Source organism: Sceloporus occidentalis, unplaced genomic scaffold (assembly GCF_023333645.1).
Source record: "Sceloporus occidentalis isolate IW3139 unplaced genomic scaffold, rSceOcc1.0.p SCAF_3, whole genome shotgun sequence".
Classification (NCBI taxonomy): Eukaryota; Metazoa; Chordata; class Lepidosauria; order Squamata; family Phrynosomatidae; genus Sceloporus; species Sceloporus occidentalis.
Window position 1 is genome coordinate 29,016,849 of NW_028316983.1, and position 20,463 is coordinate 29,037,311.

Here is a 20,463-nt window from a genome sequence, read left to right on the forward strand (position 1 = left end):
GAAACGCGCCGAAATTAATTTCGTAACCCGAAAAATCTTTCGTTACCCGGAACAGTTTTTTTAAATCTAACTTTTTCGTACCCCGGAAATTTCGTAACGCGGTCAATTCGTATCCCGGGGTACCACTGTATAAGGAAAAGCAACCATTGAATAACAACACACCTTATTTAAACATAAAACATAACATAAGACACATTTAGTACTGCAGTGTAAAACAAATCTAACTAAAGAGGGGTTACATAATTGATTCCCAACTTGCTAACTTTTGGTGATAGTTATCTACTAATATTACTAACAGATGTAAAAACCAGTGGTTATTGATTAATCAGAACTAGATATTCCAATTCTTTATTCCATTCTTGCTGTAAAGCTCTCATGTCATATTTATTTATAGATAACAGATTTTTATATATAAATTGTTTGGTTGGATACTTAGTTAATGTCTCTAATATTAAGGGAACCTCAGATGCACTTAAAGTTGCAGGGCCAAGTCTGGATTGTAACATATGTTTCAGTTGGAGACGTTGCCAGTTAGCTGACAGAGGTAATTTTAACTGCCCATGGGGAACAGAAAGGGGGGGGGGGAGATCAGAATCATAGCCAAGTATCTGATTTAAAGTAACAATTCCATTGTTGGCCCATAATTTACATAAAAACAGCTCCTTACCAATTTTCATATCTAGAACCTCTGGAGGCTTAATGGTATGCCTGAGGGTATGTCAGAAGATCTGGAAGGACAAACCTGTCCTCTTTGATAGGAACTTGCATCCTTTTCTTTGAAATTCTAGCAGGAGATGAGCCCCCCAAAAGTCTCCTAAACAATGCAATAAGTTTTTGAAAACACTTTTAAGGTACAAGTAGAGGAATTCCATGAATAGCACAAACAATTCTAGGTATAACATCCATTTTAATCGTGTTTACCTTACCCCACTAATATCGAGTAAAGTTTTTCACCTTTCAGCCTGGATTTATTTCACAGCTGATTTGAAGTCTTTTTCAAAGCAAAAAATGAGAAATATTGTACCTGCATAAATAAAAAATATAAATAAAATGTTATACTGAATGTTGATATTCACATATGAATGCTCACTTTTCAAAATTAATTTTGTGAATACCTGAAAACTTATATTATATTATATTATATTTCATTCATCATTCTCTTACTTTGTTGGACATGAACCAGTGAAAGCTGACAATCATGTTTAGGGTAGTGACTCCTGGTAGTTGTTAGGCATTCAAAAATTGTATTGCTTTGCCAATATTCAAATGGACATGTTGGCATTTACAAAATATTATCTATTCTGCATATACCTTTTGTATGCTAAACTGCTTAGCTAAATCACACAATAAGCTTTAATGGTGAAAGCACTAGCAGTCTCACTTGCCGGTTCCCTTGCCAATATTTCTGCTCCAGGTTATTCTTTTAGCTTTATAGCAACTGGATTGATTTATTGCCTCACTACCTTTAAATCCACTCTATTGTCTTATCTTGTGTTTACAATCTCACCTTTATTTGTACTTAAACTTCTTTAAGCTGGTAGATCTTTGATGTCTACTAGTCAATTAAGCACATTAAACAATATTTGTTCTTTTTCTACTGGACCAGCTAATTGCTTTAAAGATTATGTGCAAGCATTTGAACTTCACATTTTTGATTAGGCAGAAGCGAACAGAGCAAAACTGGAGCAGAAGGAAGAGATGTAATTCGCATAGCTGTAGCATCAAATGGTGTCTTAGGAATAGGACTGTGCCAATGTCTTTTAATTGTAGCCAGGACTGCAAATATTACTTCTTCAACCTTGGCAATTAAAGGAAAGTCCCAGACTCATGTGTTCTGGACACTGACAGGTATACCATTTCCTAGATTTTTTGGTTCTGTTGCTATAGCTGCAAATGGCTGACCATTTAATTTTAGTTACCTTCTGTACATGTGGTTCAGGAAATGTTTTTCTGTACCTTAAAAACTCTTCAAAATCTTTCTTTTTCAGCATCTGTACATCAAAATAAACTTCATGTGGTGCCAACTGAGATGCAACTTCTAGCAAATGCTGATGAGTAAGTTTATATGGAAAAGTTGAAAATGGAAGGGAGTGATAATAAAAAATCACCCCTACTACTAACCTGGGAGTTAAGGCCTATTCAACAACTTTATACCTAAGGAGAGTAGAGCACCCAGTGATTGGAAAGAGTACATTTGGGATCAGAACTCCCAGAATCCCTTACCCACTGGACATGCTGGATGGTGTGTTCTGGGAATTCTAGCCCAAACAATAGCTTTTTTCATCTTGGCTTTTAAACAAGCCTAAGCATATATGAGGTTGTCCTATGCTGATCTATTCAAGGGTGAATCTTCTTCAATACTGGCTGCATTAGGACATAACATGAAGTTACGGTTTAAAGCTACATGAATTAGCCTTGGTATTGTTTCAGCATGGCGCAATGGTCTGACTGTTGGATTATGACTCTGGAAACCAGGGTTTGATTCCCCACAGCCACAGAAACCCACTGGGAGACCTTGTGTGAGTCACACACTTTCATTTCCAGAAAATTCTGTCATATTTTCCCCTTAGGTTTGCCATAAGTCAGAAGCATCTTGAAGGCACACAACAACAACAATTTGAACAGACCCTCTCTTCTCATCCTGCCTGGATGTGAAATGAAGATTGGGAGCATTTGTTACTGTTTTCAGCTAACTGCAGTTTGTCATTATGTCTGAACTAGGAATACTGTGGTTAGCTTGTCCCAATAACCCAAGATTCCAGTCAGGCATATCTTCCTGGTTTATTTGGATAATCTATACTTAAAACTAACCACAGTTGACAGTTCTGATACTACAATAAACTGTGAAGATCTGTACATTGATCTAAATCTTTATGATCTTTGGGCTCCTTCATGGTAGGAGAAGTTAGGGTAAAACAGGCTAAAGCAACACAAAACTAAGGCGAAGCTGCAGCATGTCTGAGTAATGTCATTCTCTTCTCTGACTAACACTGACTGTCCTAAACATCAGGCAGAGGCCTTTCCAAATATTTCTTCTTTTAATTATACCTGTTTTGGAATAAACCTGCGATATTTTGCATACTAACCAGGTTGTGGCCCCTTTCCAAAAACATCTTCTTTTTTCTTTTTTCTTTCTTCTTTCTTTTGTCTGTGGGGTGATGGGAGGTATCTTTGCTCAGCTTTCAGAACAAAAGCAAACAAACAAGTTTCAGGTAATATGAAAATAACCCATTTTAATTTTTTTTCCTTTTGGAATTCTTTAAAGGAAAGACCTGATACAGGAGAAGGAGGTCACAATTGAAGTTTCCTCAGATGTAAGAAAGGAGGAAGAATATAAAACAAATGTGTGGAAAGGTTTCCTTATTTCAATCCCTTACTCAGCCAGTATTGGTGGAACAGCAACGCTGACTGGAACTGCCCCAAATCTCATCCTTTCAGGACAGCTAAAGAGGTATGAAGGAAAGGCACTGGTAGGGTACTGAACACAAACAAATGAAATTCCTAGGTACTATTTCCAACTGCAAGTCTAGTGTTAGTGCCCACCACACTGCATTCCAAGAAAATAAAGATGTTACAGCAACTGCATCCAACAAAGGGCCCATGGGATGGGGGAGGCAGTTACCAGACTCCCATGTGTTGTTATAAGAGGCACTGGCCATATCATGAGCCTAGCCAGCCATGTGGAAGTACTAGCCTGACCATCTACCTACAAAACAGTGGCAATACCTTTAGGGATTTACAAAATACTGACACCACTATTTAGAAGGTTATGTTCCATGTTCCAATCAGTTGAATCCTAAACAAGAATGTTCTTTATAGCCATGAAGGAAGTGAGAACTGAATACACGTAATTGGGCTTGGTAGTAGTAAATCCTGTAACACTGTATCACGATCAGGAACTGCACATGGCACCAGACTAGTAAAAATATGGCTCTCAGCCGTTGTGGTAGAAGAAGGAAACAATGTGAATTTTTGTGATTATTACATAGTGCAGTAAAATGCAGGACAGGAGCTTCATACAGTTACGAGGAAGCAGAGGCATATCCCAGAGTTAACTGGCTTCCTTGGCCTCAACTCAGATGTCCACATTTTAGAGTTATGTAAAAGGATCTCTGCATAATTCTTTCTGCAATTATTATTATTATTATTATTATTATTATTATTATTATTATTATTATGTAGCCTTTTGGACCTCTGTGTGTGGTGCCATATACCCTAATGAGGCAACCTAACATGGACATTAGGCCCACACAAAGAGTGGGAACCAGTGGTGAGGACCAACTTCTTGAATGGTCTTACATACATGAGTGACTCAGCATGACCTTGTCTCAAACTTTTTTCTTCAGTTTGCAAGTCGCTGAGTAGAGGAAATAAAAAATGGCACTATCTATCTATGCTTTTGGCTGTGACAGACAGGAAAGATAACTTTCACCCTTTATGTAATGCCAACAATAAACAAAGCACTTAAAAACAGAGGAGGGGAATTTACTGTCTAAAATTTCACATGAGGAGAGAAGCAGAAGGAAGAGAGATGGAGGGAAGGTTACACATTTATTTTATTTATGCTTACTTGCACATGTAGGTCATGTGAACTAAGAGGTTGTGCTGAAGGTTGATAGAAAATGATGGCATTTAGGATAGATTTGAAAGAACTAAGAGAGAGAACCCAAACCAGGTGGCTTGGTGTCACCTGGTGTGAGTACCTGGAAAGGGCTGCTGTGGGGCAGCCTGCTCCTCCCTCTCTCCCTCCCCACTGCTTTGCTCACCTGCTCCTTCTCCATCACTGCCTGCCACCTGGCCACACCCGGAAAGGGCTGCCAGGTGGCAGTGGTGGTGGCAATGGCCTTCCCTGCTCTTCCTTCCCCTTGTGAGCAAGTGAGGCATTGGGGGGAGAAGGAAGTGTGCAGTCACCCCTCCTTCCTGCTGCCTTGGCTTCCTCCTCACAGATTTTTGAGGCATATTAGAGAAAAGCATGCACAAAACAACATGAACAACTAAAACACAATGATTGTGAAAATATACACTAATACACATTTTAATCATCTGAGGAAAATGCAAAATTTAAGTAAAAGGGTATAAATGAATATTCACATTAGCAAACATGCACTTAAAATGTACGCAGTTTCCATAAGTCTTGAAATATGTATCAAGGGCAGGAAAAAACGATGTAACATTTGGGGAAAGACAATTAAATTCAGACAAATAGATTTTCACATCCCTGTTTGAAGGAAAACAGGGATAGAAAATTCTGTGGGATCAAAGGCCAATTTTCAGCATGTGTTCTAATGGGATAGGGCAGAACTTAACAGATGTTTAAAAACCAGAAAATACATAAAATAGATATGGATGAATTACTTTTTCGCTGAAATTTTATTTTATTGTATTATATTCAAAAAGGGGAAGCTAGTGGTAAATGTCCTCTGAACAAAGAAAACCCCATGATAGCTCATTTTAGGGTCACCACAAGTTGGAAATGACATGAAGGCACACACACACAACAACAACAACAACAAATAATTCCTACTCATTATTAACAAAATCTTCCAGTCATGTGTGATTAAGTATTATTTAAATTTATATTTATGTTATTTGAAATCAAATACATTGAAATTGACTTTAATTAATATGAGGTTGACTATAATATTGACTATGACCTGTTACAGACTGCCAAAATAAAGCTGCTTCGGGTCTCTTTGGAGGTATGTTGTTTAAATGATGCATGCATCCTAAGAATCCGGAAGATGCACCAAAGCTGCACTCTAGTCCTTAGGGCTGGAGCATGGCTTTGGTGCGACCTCCAGACTCTTAGGACCCATGCATCATTTAAACAGCCTACCTCCAAAGAGACCCGAAGCAGCTTTATTTTGGCAGTCTATAACAGGCTTATATTATTGACAATAGTACAAGTCATCTCTTTTCCTTTGACTATAATGATTTTAGAGTCACTGTGAAGTAGTGATTTAAGTGCAGGACTAGGACTTCAGTAGGCCAGGATTTGAATCCCTGCTCAATCATGGATATGCAGTGAGTGGGTATATGCTCATGCTTAGCTCATATCCACCATCTACCCATTTTTTTAAGGAGGACAAATGGCAATGTGGGATGTATATCTACATACGTATATGTATACAAATACATGCAAATACATCCTCTTTCATACATGATATTTGGCACCTAGCAGAATGAACATTGTAGAGGATTCTGTGAGCCAGGCATTTGAATGTTTGTCTATTCATTCTAAATTGTTTATGTCAACCTTCCTCAAGCTGGCACTCTTTAGAGGTGTTGGTCCCCCATCATCCCCAGATAGCATGAACATTGGCCACTCTGGCTGGGGATGGTGAGAATTGTGACACAACATATCTGGAGGGTGCAAGGTTATGAGCAGATGATAAGAATGGCATTTTAAGAATCACATCTGAAATGTTTGGGTGACATACTGTCCTTGGGTGCATATTTGCATAGCCAAAGATGTTCTATCATCTCATTTTAATCAGAATCATTTCTCCTTCTCCAAGCTTTTTTCCAGGGTGTGACCTTGTCAATTTTGGCTCATGGTTCGTGTTCGCATTTCCCCTAATGGTGCTCTTCCTTTTTCTTGGATGGCTTTGGATCTCCTTTCTTTATGGATGCATTAGCTTCAGGTACTTTTATGTCTAGTTTGGTACATAGATTCCAGTCTTAGAAAAAAATAACAGGTTTAGTTGGGTCTTCCTCCAAAATGAAGATTTTTTCTTCCCTGCTGGCACCATAACAATTCTGTCATTTATACTGGATGAATGTATGCTTTATTGTTGTGTGAAAACCTAACATGTGTGTGTGTTTGTATGTGTATGTGTGGGGTGGCAGCAATACCCAAATCTAAATGGCAAAATGAAGTGAAAATAAAAATAAAAACCCTACATTAGTGATTCTTATCTCCTTCATTCCATGCAACTGATTATATAGATTTAAGTTTACCAAAGGTTACACTACCAACTTTTTTCTCTAAGGGGCTGTAAATACAGCCCATAAGGGGCGGCGGGATGCTGCCCCTTTCCTAGCTGGATCGGGGCCATGGCAACCTCTGGCACATTGCCACGGCTATATGGCACTTGGATTCCAAGTGATTTAGTGGAAAATAATAATAATAATAATAATAATAATAATAATAATAATAATATAGACACAGCACCAGAGGAGCACCATGGCCAGCATCCATAGTTTTCTATGGGCATTTCGGGCTATGTGGTCATGTTCTATTAGAGTTTATTCCTGACGTTTCACCAGCATCTGTGGCTGGCATCCTCAGAGAATGCTATATACCCATCCTCTTCCAGGTTAGCATTCCCTGAAGATGCCAGCCACAGATGCTGGTGAAACATCAGGAATAAACTCTTATAGAACATGGCCACATAGCCCGAAAAGCCCATAGAAAACTATCATTGACAACAGTTTAAAATATTGAAAACATTAAACACATTAAACGTAAAACAATTAAAAAGACCAAATTGAAAAGATGGGCCATCAGACCCATCCTAAAAATAGAGAATGTGAGAACTGATCATAGGACTTTATCACATGGGGAAAATCAGGGGTTTAAAAAGGCATTTTCCCAGGACATTCATACGTTCACAACAAAGATTTTTCCATACATCAAGCTTAAAGAGGATTTATCCCAGGAAGAACCAGGAATGCTCTAGCAACATGGGATTTCCCTGTGAATGATTTGTTGCTGGCGTATTCCTGGTTCTTCCTGGAATAATTCCTCTCTAATTGTGACATAGGAATTTTTGCTACGATTGTCCCGGGAAAATGTCAGCATGGAAAAAATAAAGATTTTCCAGGATCTGGTCAAATCACATACAATTCTAGTGCTTCAGACTTAAGCCTGACAAATAAACAGAAGCACATTATTCATCGTTTGCTGCATCTCAAAATCCCTGATAGTTTGTTTCATCATCAGTGAGTCATCTGCATAACTGGAGGCTGGATAATATATGAGTCATACTTGAGAAATGGAATCAGCTTGTCCCCCATGTTGACATCTCCTGAAATGAGGAATCTAATGTTGTCTGTCCCTCGAAAGGATTCATGAAGGTGATGAATTACTGCAGACTTTGATCTTTACACAGAAGGTTCTTTCTGCCATTGAGGAGGGCTTAATATCTCTTGCATAAACGCTAAGAGAAAGGAATTGAATGGGATAAAAAGAGTGTTGCTGCATTAGATAATGGACAAAACTTTGGAAAGTCACTTGTCTGAAGTAAAAATCCCAGAATTCCCCTGCCAGCATGGCCACTGTACATGTATACTGCAAACAATAGCCCAGAAAAGTACTCTGGGACTGGGTAGCAAAATTCAGCTTACTATGTTTTTAACAGTGTAATCTTATCTGTGTTTACTCCAAAGCAGATACCTTGAGTTTAGTACGAGATCCATGTAATTATTCATGGGATTGCAGCGTTAACCCCCAAAGCCACATTCATATATATATATATATATATATATATTAAAAATTCTCTACATCCTGCAACTCCTCAACAGGTTGGCCTTACTCCCACTCTATATTATATCAGTTTCATATTATTTAACATTTTATTTGCATTCCTGCTTCTTTTTCAAGATCTGCTAAGCTGCTGCTAAAGAAGGTCCTCTGATAAATGGATGGAAGGAGATAGATCTTGGGCTTTTTCAGTGATGTCGCCTTCTCTTGAGAAAAAATTCTCCAGAGTGATGTGTCTTATGAATTTAGTATAAATTCACCCATAACCCGCAATCTGTAAAATACTTTCCCAGGAACTATTAGGTTAATTGAATAGTGTTAAAGTAATTTCAATCTGCTTTAATTGCTTGCTTTCAACTGGTGGTACTGTCTTTGTGCGTGGCTTTTGTGCTTCGTACAGGAAAAGTCAAACAGCAAAGTGTGTAGGGATGCCAGGATGCAAACTGGAAAGGGCTCCTGTGTTGAACCATTTCTTGTTATCTGCTTCTGTGATATTCTCTCATCTGCATAACCCAGTGGCATCACTAGGGGTGTGTGGCTTGCACTAGGTGACACCTGAGAAGAGAGGTGACACCCAATTGGGCCCTCCTTGTGCTGTGAGGTGAGAAGGGATGAGTGCATCCTCCAGGTTTTGCTGGGGTGGCAGTTTTATTCTGAGGAGGATGGAACTGGCAAAACCACCTCAGATTACTCTTTCCCTAAGAAAACCCTATGAAATTCCTAAGGGCATGATAAGTCAACAGGGAACTTGAAGGCATATACTCACATAGAAAGTATTTGTAAAACCAGCATGGTGTTGTGCTTAGAATATTGGACTATGGCTCTAGAAGCCAGGATTTCAATCTTTGCGTGGCCATAGAAACCCACTGGGTGACCTTAGCCAAGTCACACTCGCAGCTGCAGGAGGAGGCAGTGACAAAACCCCTCTAAGCAAATCTTGCCAAGAAAAGTGTGTGATAATAATAATAAATTAATAATAAAATTTATTTGTATTTTCCCGCCTTTCCCAGGTGGATCAAGGTGAGATTACAGCCTAACAGTAACAGGGGGCAGGTGCCAATTTTCAGACCTGGAGGCTGCATCTGCATCTCTGGCTGTACCAGAAGTGATACTGCTGCCATTTTGTGCTGTTTTTTTCCTTCTTGGGGATTGGTGAGGAGGAGGGTTCATGTGTGTGCATGAATGAGGTAAATTGAGTCATTTGCTGATGGTTTCTTGGCATTTAAAGCCATTTGCAGGTTAAAAAGTGCTGAAAATTAGGCTAATTGTAAAACTTTGGTGGGGACTATGAGGCTTTTTAGGGTGCTGGGAATGCTCCAGGGAAGGAAAAAGGTGAAGCTGACGCTGGAGGGCTGCATGTGGCCTTGGGACCTTACTTTTTGCTGTATTAAATCAATGAAGAAAAACAAAACAAACTTAAAACCACAAAAACCAGAATGTAAAAGCCCCAGCCACCAAGAACATCCAAGAAATATACAACCAAAGGTCCTTAAAACAACAACAATGGTTTTAATCCTTTGGTAAGATAATATTTATAATCCCTATACTTTTCTGCAAAGGAGTTTCTTGCAGTCATTTTCAGGAATGAGCCAATGCTATTTGATGGGGAAGTGCATGATCTTGAGAATATTCGAATTAAACATTTTAAAAAATCCTCTTCCCATGTTGTCAAGGGGCTGCAGAAAGAAGAAATCAGAAATAAGAGCTGATGCTGAAGCCAGAGCCAAGGCAGTAATAACAGAGGACTATCAGAAACTGGGGCCAATAAAGTAAGTCACAATGAAAACAATACAAAGAGGGCAAAAAATATTAGGGAAAGAGGAAGCAGAGTTTGTGCCAGAGAGGCAGACTGATTACAGTTATATATGTCTAGTTCTTCACATTTCAGAGTATGTAAAAACTGGTAGCCTGAGTCAGACATGAGGATGCTATAGTGCTGCATTCAGTAGTTAGCTGTTGCCTTTGGATAATAATGAGGGTTGTATTTTAAGATTTAAATTGGATTTTGTGCCATTAGCTGCTCAGCTGATAGGCAGAGAAATGCATATCAATACTGCAACTGTAATTTAAATTTGATTTCTGCAATGCGCTCTACATGGGGCAGCCCTTGTACCATACCCGGAAGCTGCAGTTAGTGCAGAATATGGCAGCACGACTGGTCACTGGTACAGCCAGGGCCAGTCATATAACACCGGTCCTTAAAGACCTACATTGGCTGCCTATTCACTTCCGGGCGCAATACAAGGTGTTGGTTGTTACCTATAAAGCCCTAAATGGCTTGGGCCCAGGGTACTTAGAGGACCGCCTCTCTCCGTACAATCCGCCCCGCACACTTAGATCAACTGGGCAGCAATTATTAAGGGTTCCAGAGGCCAGATTAGTTGTTACTACTAGGAGGACCTTTTCCATCTTGGCCCCCAGCCTCTGGAACGCGCTGCCCTTTGAGCTCCGCTCGGCCGCCTCCCTTACTCAGTTTAGGAAGGGGTTAAAAACATTCCTATTTGAGCAGGCCTACTCCTGACTCTCTGACCCCTGAAGTATTCTCTCCTCGCCCCCTTCGTCAGCATGTCAGCTGGCATGAGTGGTGGTTTTTTATTGTTTTACTGTATAAGGTTTTAATGCTATGTTTTTTGTGATTTTATATTGTTTGTATTGATATATTGTTATATTGTCATTGTATGCTGGAAACCGCCTTGGTCCTAGAAAGGCGGTATACAAATAAAATTTTACCTTACCTTACCATTGATTGAAAACCCTACCCACCCCATTCCATTGCCTCATGTGATTATAGCATCACTGGTAGAAATGGGTGAACCCACTTGAGCAAGGATGGGAAACTTGTGTGAGAGTCAAGAGACAATTTCCACTCAGCCCCCCTTTCAGGCCACACCTCCTCCACTCCAAGACCAACTATCTCTGATTTATGTTGGAGTCCCTTCCAAAATGGTAACATGAAATGATGTGTTGTTTCCTGTTGCCATTTTGAGAGGGACTGCAGAGGGAAAAGGAAGTATTTGGGTAGGGTGGTTGTTTTGTGTGGTTTTGGAGCAAAAATTGACAAGAAATTGGGCAATTTAAAAAAATCCGGGAATGGGGGCTTTGGAGGACTGATGAGGTTTTCAGGAGCCACAAAGTGAGATCCAGTGTATGTGTCTCAAAGGGATACTACAGCCAGTGCTGCTCTTGAGGCTGTGCTTATGGCTCAAAATTGTTCCAGCTCTGTCCTAAAACCAGTTGGATTTAGAGTAGACCGAGTGAATTGATGGGATTTACGTAAGCATTCACTTTCTATTCAGCAGTTGATTCAATGGAACTACTCTGATTGGGAGTAGTAATTGGATGTAGGCCTCTGGGATATGAAAATTCTTCACATGACCAAGTTACATTTTGGATTACAAGTGCCAGAATCCCTCATATAGTCTGTAGTGTGAAAAAGTAATGTTTCCCGTGCTCTGGATAAATTTATGTCCTGCCTAGTTTTTAGACAAAGATCTGGGAAAAAGAATTTTTGGCCAACATCATACATCACAGTTGTGCAGTGTAAATCAACAGTGGTCCCAAACTTTTGGCTTCCAGGTATTTTGGACCTCAACTCTCAGAAGGTCCAGCCACGTTAGCCAACAATCAAGAATTCTGGGAGCCGAAGTCAAAAACATCTGGAGGACCAAATTTTGGGAGTCACTGCTTCTATAGTTTTCGCTTTGGTTCCCTAGAGACTCAGCCTTTCACAATTTCTGGCTGTGGGCCCATGCCACTGGGACTTCTGGGAGTTGAAGTTCAAATCATCTGCAGAGCCAGAGTTTGGGAACCGCTGAGTTACAGTAAACCCATTGAATCAACTGCCAATAGTAAATCAATATTTATATAAGTTTAGGTCACGGTATAGCTCTGGAGTGAATTTCTAATTTCAGAGTCAACCTGAAGCAGATGACATATGGCTTAATTACCTCTGCTAAATTATTTAAGCAGGGGATAGGCTAATTATCTAATTAGTCAATCATTTGAGTTCGAAATTGTGTAGCACAGTCTGCTCATGAGCGATCCACAAATAAAGACTTGCTAAAGACTTCATGAATAATCATTTATTTAATGATCACAGGAAAGTTCGCTAGAAAAGTTCTGCACAGGAAACTGAGGGGGCTTGGTGTTATAAATTATTCAGCGTCAATCATTCCATTAACTCCCATGTTGAGTCAGATGAATTCTTAAAAATGCATATTTAACAGCTAGGTAATTTTGTTTTTATATTTGAGAAGATATATATGAGAATATACACCAACATGGGAACTAGTGAAGACAGCTGATTCTGCATTAAAGACTCCTCTTCCTATCCCATCATCATTTTGATAGGATGTGCTAAAGGCTGAACCTGCGCAAAACCTCTTCTTCTATAATGAACCATTTCCCCCTCACATTTGTATTTGGAGGGATGTTCGGTGGGATGCAGGAGCAGAATTTAAAACAAAGTGTGGACTGCATGTTGTCCCCTAGTAAAAAGGGATGCTTTTTTCCTCCAAAATGCCCTCTAGGGAGTATGGAGGGCATTCCCATCATGTTTGGAGCCCCCCAGAGCCACCAAGTCTCAAAGAGCATTTTGAGATTTTTCTCAATACTTTTTCAATAATCTATGTTTTACGTGAAGTTGAAGGCTTTCACGGCCGGCATCCATAGTTTTTTGTGGGGTTTTTTTGGGCTATGAGGCTGTGTTCTAGAAGAATTTATTACTGACATTTCACCAGCAGCTGTGGCTGGCATCTTCAGAGAAATTCTGAAGATGTCAGCCACAGCTGCTGGCGCAATGTCAGGGATAAACTCTTCTAGAACACGGCCTCATAGCTCAAAAAACCACAAAAAACAATCTTTTGCTTCTCATTTTATTATTAGATGGAAATGTAAAAGCCTACCTCCCTTTGCAACAAATATAGCCTTTGAGGATATTAATTGAGGGGAAAAAAAACAGTCCACAATTATCTTATTTATTTTACTCACCTGTGTTATTAGTTTTCATTAGTTCTGAGAGCTTGGAAAAGTTCCATTTTGGAGTGCAACTTCCAGAATTCTTCCAGAGAGAGGCTGACAGCTGTCGGGAGATGTAATTTTTTAAAATAGCTTTACTAAGTTCTGGTTTTATTATGTTTCTATCTGGTGAATTGTTTTTTAAACTTAATTTTTAAAGGCTGACTATATACAGCACAAAACTAAACAAAACACCATATTTCAACTAATATCTGAAAAATAACTTACAAAGGCTTCAGTATTAAAGACTGGTTATGAAATGACCCCAGCAACCTGCAAAGTGTCATTGAAAGAATCAAAGGCCTCTAAACACAGAAAGACCATTAATTCAGCCATGGTCAATTTGATTAGCTGCTCCAGATTTCTTCTAAATGGTTTTTGTATCTCTTCTTCCTTGAATCTCATGCAGCAGTTCGTAACCTTTTCAAGACAGATAATGTGGGAATAGAATAAAGTATAATTAAACAATTTTTCTTTAGCATTCAGTAATAACATGGGCTGAGCAAATTTGGCTGGTCTGAGGGCCAATTTTCTGCTGTTAGGGCCCTTGGAGAACTGAATGAACTGAAAATAAATAAATAAATAATATGAAAATGAAAATGACTGCCCAGTTCTAATGTTGAAACATGGGCATTAAAAAAAAAACTTTGCAGGAGCTGTGATGCATTTTAAAAGTGAATTGCCAACCCGGGAGGCTTGTAGGATAGCTTTCTGATCCTGCCCTGTTCACAACAAATACTGAGTTTTTCAGTCATGGTCTTAATGATTTTAACATTAGTTTTTAGAACATGCTACACTAAGCTTAATTATAAGCTGTTTCAGATCTTGGGGAAAAAACCATATGTAGTAACTGTGTTGAAAAGAGATTAGAATCCATCTTTCCATCTTTGCTGTCCAGCATACATTGTATGTAGGTTCTGTAGGTTCTGGAATTTTGGTAAAATGCAGGATTGCTAAATATCTGAAAAAAGCCAATGAGCGGAGATTCTGTGTCAAACTTGGCAAAAGTGCAGCCCCCCTTCCTGATATTAGAATCAGGGAGTTGGTATGGTTCTCATGAGCCATTGAGTCCATCTCCCAGTTCAATGCAGCATCTCCAGCTAAAGCATCCCTAGGAGGTAGCTGTCCAGACCTTTTGAAGATTCCAAAGAATGAGACTCAGCCACCTTCTCTAGGCAATTGGTTCCATTGCTGAACCATCCTTCTGTCAAGATGTTTTTTCTAATGTTCAGTCAAAAATTACACCCCTGTAACTTCAAACAATTAGACCTAGTCCTATCATCTAGGGAAGCAGAGAACAGGCCTGCTTCTGTCTCAGTCTCTCTGTGGCAGCCCCTGAGGTATTTAAAGAGTGCAATCTTATCACTCCAGTGTCTTTTCTTCCCCAAGCTGAATCTATCTTGCTCTTTCAAACTGTCCTCATATGTTCTGTTCTCCATACCACTTATCATCCTTGTTGCCCTTCTCTGAACCCACTCCAGCTTGTCTATATCTTTCCTAAAAGGAGACACCCAGAACTGAATGTAGTACTTCAGATGAGGCCTAACCAGCACAGAATATAGAGGGAATATTACTTCCCTTGATTTGGAAGTTATGGAACTATTAAGGCAGGCTAAGAGAGCATTTGCCTTCTTTGCTGCAGCATCACACTGGTGGTTCATGTTTAATTTTTGATAAACATTGAAATTCTTTATTACGGTCAAAGACCAGCATCAATATAAAATATAACATAGAAAAATAAAATAATACACATAAAAAAAATTGCTTGGGATAAAAATCTGCCAACTGGAAATGTAAATAATTCATTTCTGTTACATTTAAGATAGCTTCATTTAAAATAAAATAAAATAAATAAAATAAAAATAAACCTTTATGGGTTTCCATCTTTAAGATAGAAATAATAAAGGTAGATTAGTAATATAAGATTTTAACCAGACATGCAGTACCAGACATGACACACTATTATGTGTTTAACTTTGATCAGTTGTTCTTTTCCTACAAGTGATTGCCAGTGCAGAAAATTGTGCCACTTTATAAGTTATATGCGCGTTCCAGTCTGATAATAGGTAATTTAAATAAAAAACTTCACATCTCCCAGGTACATTCAAAAGTATAGGAGTGATCAAATCTCTGCGAGCATTGCCATAAAAAGGGCAGTGAAACAATACATGTCCAACATTTTCTATATCTCCTGAGTTACAGGGGCATGTTCACTCATAAACAGGAGTCTTACTAAATGTACCCTCCAGTAATGCTGATGGAAGAACGTTTAATCTAGCCAGTGCGAAAGCTATTCTATATCTAGGGATAGATGGGTTCATGATGTAGTTTGGCACGGTAAGTGGTCCTATACTGTCCCAATAAGAAAAATAGTTTGCATACTGAGTTCTATGGTTTTGGAATTGTGTGTCCTTTATGTGCTGCATAATGGCTGTTTTAGCTTTAGAATATCTCATAGACTGAAGGGTGTTAGTTGTGAGTCCCAGATTTTGGAGTTTTGTAGTCAGAGAGTTTTTCCATTTAGATGGAAAAGTATCTGCCAAAAGTAATGGTGTAAATCCCACAGGAGGAATAATCCCAAGGTCCTTTTCACATGTAGTACTACTGAACCAAGTTTTCCCCATCCTATACATATGCACTTGGTTTCTTCATTGCATTGACTCATTGCACTTTTGTTTGCTACAGGTTTGCTGAACAGGCAGTATTTGCTCTTTTCTGCCTGTTTGCCATCCTACTCTTCTCCAGAGACCCTAAATTCATCACAGGCTGGGCAAGTTTATTCACACCAGGGTAAGAATTTCCCTTCATCCACAGGTTTGGATGTCTGTGCTCTTTCACAATGTGTTCAGTGGTAACATACATGTGTACCTTTGTTTTAAGGTGTTTTGCTAATACGGTGTTTTGATTATACAGCACAGTGCCAGTTTGCTACTTGCGCTCAGTCTGTTTACCAGGGACGTAGCGAGGATTTTGGGAGAGGGGGGGTGCAGACTAAATGCCACCATTTTAAAGGGGCTTGGGTGCCGTGGCACAGCGGTACACACCATTCATTGTATCTAATGGAAGGGGGGGTCCAAACCCTACAGACCCCCCAACCTTGGCTAAGTCCCTGTGTTTACAGTACTTTGTGTCTCAATGTCATATATATGCATCTTTTGCACCTTTTTTAGGCCAAGCACTATGGTGCCTTTAATCACTAATAATGTCAATATGTTTTTAGTTTTTTATATGCTTTGGCAAGTGAAAAAAAGGCTGTGATTTCCTTTAAGGCAATATCCGCTTTATGATAGTGGTGCATGTGTATGTGTGTGTATCTTCCTCATTCATATGAATTCATAGTAAGCCAATCATCTTGCCTCTCGGAATGCTATCATGAACTTAATCACACAGTCCTTTGACATGTCTCAATCCTTGCTAGAAACTGCATACACTACATTTCAACCTTTTCTCATAACCAAGAGAATTTGAGAATGCCTGACTATGATGATGACAAATTACAGATGCAGAAGTGAGAATGGGAGAGAGAAAGTCATTGGCTATCTTTCTCTATTCCTTTCTTCCTTGCTTGCTGTTCCTACCTGCTCAAGTCATGGCATGAGATTTATTGTTATTTCTTATTTATTAAAATTTATTAAAATACTAATATCCTGCCCTGTATCTCAGGATTTTAGAGCAGGGGACATACAAAACAGTTAACAAGTAAAAAAAAATTCCAGATTAAGAAAATAAAATAGTTTAAACATGATTAAAACATATTAAATGGGACAACAAGTTAAAACAGCTTAAATGGCTACAACAAATAAAATCATATACCTCAGTTAACAAAGGAGATATATTCCTGGTCATTACATCTTTAACAGAAAGTTTGGTACAAAAGATAGAAGTAACTGGAAAGATTAGGGATATTTTCCTACACTCCAAAAGAGAAGAGCAGTTCAACACGTTTCAGCAATTTATTTTTATTCATACCTAACACATGTGAAATGAAACAACCAGGTCAGATAAACTTTGCATAAGTAAACAAAAACATTTTGATCCTCATAGAAGCTACCTCCATGTTACTTTCAAAATATATCCAGGTATGACTTTATCTTTCAGTAGCCTCTGGTCTTGTTATGATTTCCATTTGGTGACCAAACATATAGCTCTAAGATTTATTAACTTGCTGTTAATAAACAGGGGTAGCTGTTAAGGCATTCTTATCTGCTCTTCCCTTATCTCCATTTTGCTGCTCATGCATGTTCAGTAAGGACTCCTGGAGGCAACTGCTGCTTACCTTGCCTGTTGGATCTGCTAGATCCAATTGGATCTGCTAGAGTAGAATCCCACTCTACCCACTCTATCTCAAGCTTTGTTTATTGTGCCATTTATTGCAGACACATTACTGCAATCAGACACTGACGGTCAGTATTTCTCCAGCCATCCTTTACCAACCTTCCAGTGTTGATGCTGTTAAACATTCAGCTAGAAAAGGATGAAGAATAAGTGAGGAAGTGGGTGTAAAAAGCTTTTATAAAGAAGAGCTTCACTATGCCCTGATATGTACATTTAAAGTACATTAATAAAAATTTAAGTCTTGACTTGGCACTGGCACTGCAAAGAAACCAAACTTGGTGTTAATTGTACCGCCAAGAGGAAGGTATTCCACATTTGGAATGCAACTGCTGAGAAGTCCCTTTCACATGCCCTCCCACACCATATTGCTCCCATTGGTAGGAAACAGGTAAACCTTGTATCACAGCATCATAATTATGAAGTAAGAATATAGCTCCCTTGGAGAATAAATGTATATCATGCATGCAAAATAACAATTCTTAATCTTCTTTGGGCCATGGATGTTTTGAAAATTTGATGAAAACTGTAGAAATTCCTGCCCAGAAAAATGCAGTTAAATGTAATGTTCAAAGTGACCGCAAAGAAATGAGTGGGAAAAGGTTGGCAGCTGGCTTATAGACCTTCTGAAGCCCATCCATGAATCCCTTAGGTGTCTATGGAAGACAGGTTAAGAACCCTTGGTGAAAAGCATTACATTACATACAGGCTTGAAGGAAAAGTACTAAAATGTAGATGGACTTCTTCCTAAAGCTTGGAAGCATTACTTTTTGGCCCACAACTCCCAGTATCCCCCAGATAGTATACTGGTAGGCCATACTGGCTTGGGAATTCTGAAGCTATAGTAAAAATAAAAATAAAAAATGCCAACCTCTGGTTCTACCCAAGGTCCTGCAGACCCTCTGCCCATCTGGATATACAATTTTGGTTTATTATTTGGTTTTGGATGAGAAGTGCTCCATATTTTCTAATAATGACTATTAAACTTGTCTTGGCTATAAAAGTTAAATATAACCAGTAGCATTTCAAATGACTTTCTGAAGTAGTTTAAGAATATGCTTCATGTTTTTTTTCTTAATGAAATCAAGGGTCATTCAGTCAAAAGTTGTTATTTCTCATCAGTGGTAAAATTCCATAAAGATGTTGCAATTTCTGACCAAATTAGACTCAGTAGATTTACTTCTGACTTCTCAACAGCCAGTTCAAAAAACAGCAATTCCAAAAGGTTCCCATTCATACGTGGACGAGGGACCTTTTGGAATCGATTTGGCATAGCGGAGCAGAGCCGGATCGAGATTCAGATCTTTCAGTAAGTGGGAATGACCACAAAATCTGGCACCTTTCTTCCACCTACATGGAATTCTCACTCCCTTCCTCCCTGTTAGGTTTGTCACAGATGCTGTAACTGGAGTCACGATTGTGACAATACTGTTCTTCTTCCCATCAAAAAGACCAACACTTAAATGGTGGTTTGACTTGAAAGGTAAGTTGCTGTTCTACCAAACCTTGGGCCCAGTTTGTCATCTGTGTTTTCTTTATAACTGACCATAAAACTAGGTGTGAAATGGAAGGCTTTCACGGCTGGCACCATAGATTTTTGTGAGGTTTTCGGGCACTTGTATGCCAGCATTCTTTGAAGATGCCAGCCACAGATGCTGATGAAACGTCAGGAATAGCCTCTCCCAGAATAGCCACATAGCCCGAAAAACCCATAAAAAACCATAAAACCAGGTTTCATCACACTCTGTGTATGAGGTTATGAGATTACAACTTCCTGAACCATTCATCCATAGAGGAATTAACAATTTTCAACCAATAAAGCAGGGGAAACAAAAGGGAGAGAGTATCACTACTGGTGTGGCCTAGAGCTTTGGAAAATTATTAGGATGCACGACAACACATAGAATACCCTAGTCAGCCTGGCCAGCCACCCTACTCGATAGGGGATTCTGGAAGATGTAGTTCACACAAATAGTATTCCCAGATTTTGCCCTTTCTTAATAGGCAGAATGATAAAGTGATCTATTACCCCGCTGACACTTTAGGCCTATACTTATGGGCCAAAAAGGCCCATGCTCCCCCTTCCTCATGTTGTCCTGTACAGACAACACAGGCCATTAGCCCTGGGCTGGGATAGACATCTGGATGCTGATCTGACAATTCCAAACCAATCCCAGCCCAAAAGGGCCTTGACCTGGGGCATATAGACCTGTTGTTTGGAGCAGAATTTCCTTCAAACTCCACAGTGACAACTGGCACACCAAATGGCCCCTTGCACCATGTACCTGTATGCCTCTGCTGTCATGTCTTCTCAGAAGACCCTAATCGTGGCCCGTGACATTGGATGAGGGCATCATGGGTGTAGCCAGATTTCCCATTTCCACCTTTATGGGCTTCAATGGGGGTCTTCTGAGGAGATTTGGCTGTGGAGGCAGGTATAGGGTACATGACAGCTACAGATTTATGGTGCAGCAGCAGACAGGCATGTAAACATCTGCCCATTGCCATGCAGGCTGGAGCACTGACCTGCCTGTATGCTATACTGCCCATCTACTTAGGATGTAGTTCCTAGGAAAATGATGTTTCCATTGTAAGGGATTTTTCCTCAGTGAAAATTCACAGATTGCCTT

The 20,463-nt window shown here is 39.3% G+C and overlaps 1 protein-coding gene across 4 annotated transcripts in view; it reads left to right on the plus strand.

Annotated features, from left to right (window-relative positions):
• LOC149315689 (Na(+)/dicarboxylate cotransporter 3-like) overlaps positions 1–20,463 on the plus strand; it is a 75,679-nt gene that overhangs the window by 39,345 nt on the left and 15,871 nt on the right. For all 4 annotated transcript variants that reach the window (XM_089513903.1, XM_089513902.1, XM_089513904.1 and 1 more), the window contains exons 4-9: positions 1,989–2,055; positions 3,266–3,451; positions 6,519–6,644; positions 10,159–10,254; positions 16,187–16,291; positions 19,219–19,316. In XM_089513903.1, coding sequence (XP_089370029.1) covers positions 1,989–2,055; positions 3,266–3,451; positions 6,519–6,644; positions 10,159–10,254; positions 16,187–16,291; positions 19,219–19,316 — 678 coding nt within the window. The remainder of the gene's footprint in view (positions 1–1,988; positions 2,056–3,265; positions 3,452–6,518; positions 6,645–10,158; positions 10,255–16,186; positions 16,292–19,218; positions 19,317–20,463) is intronic.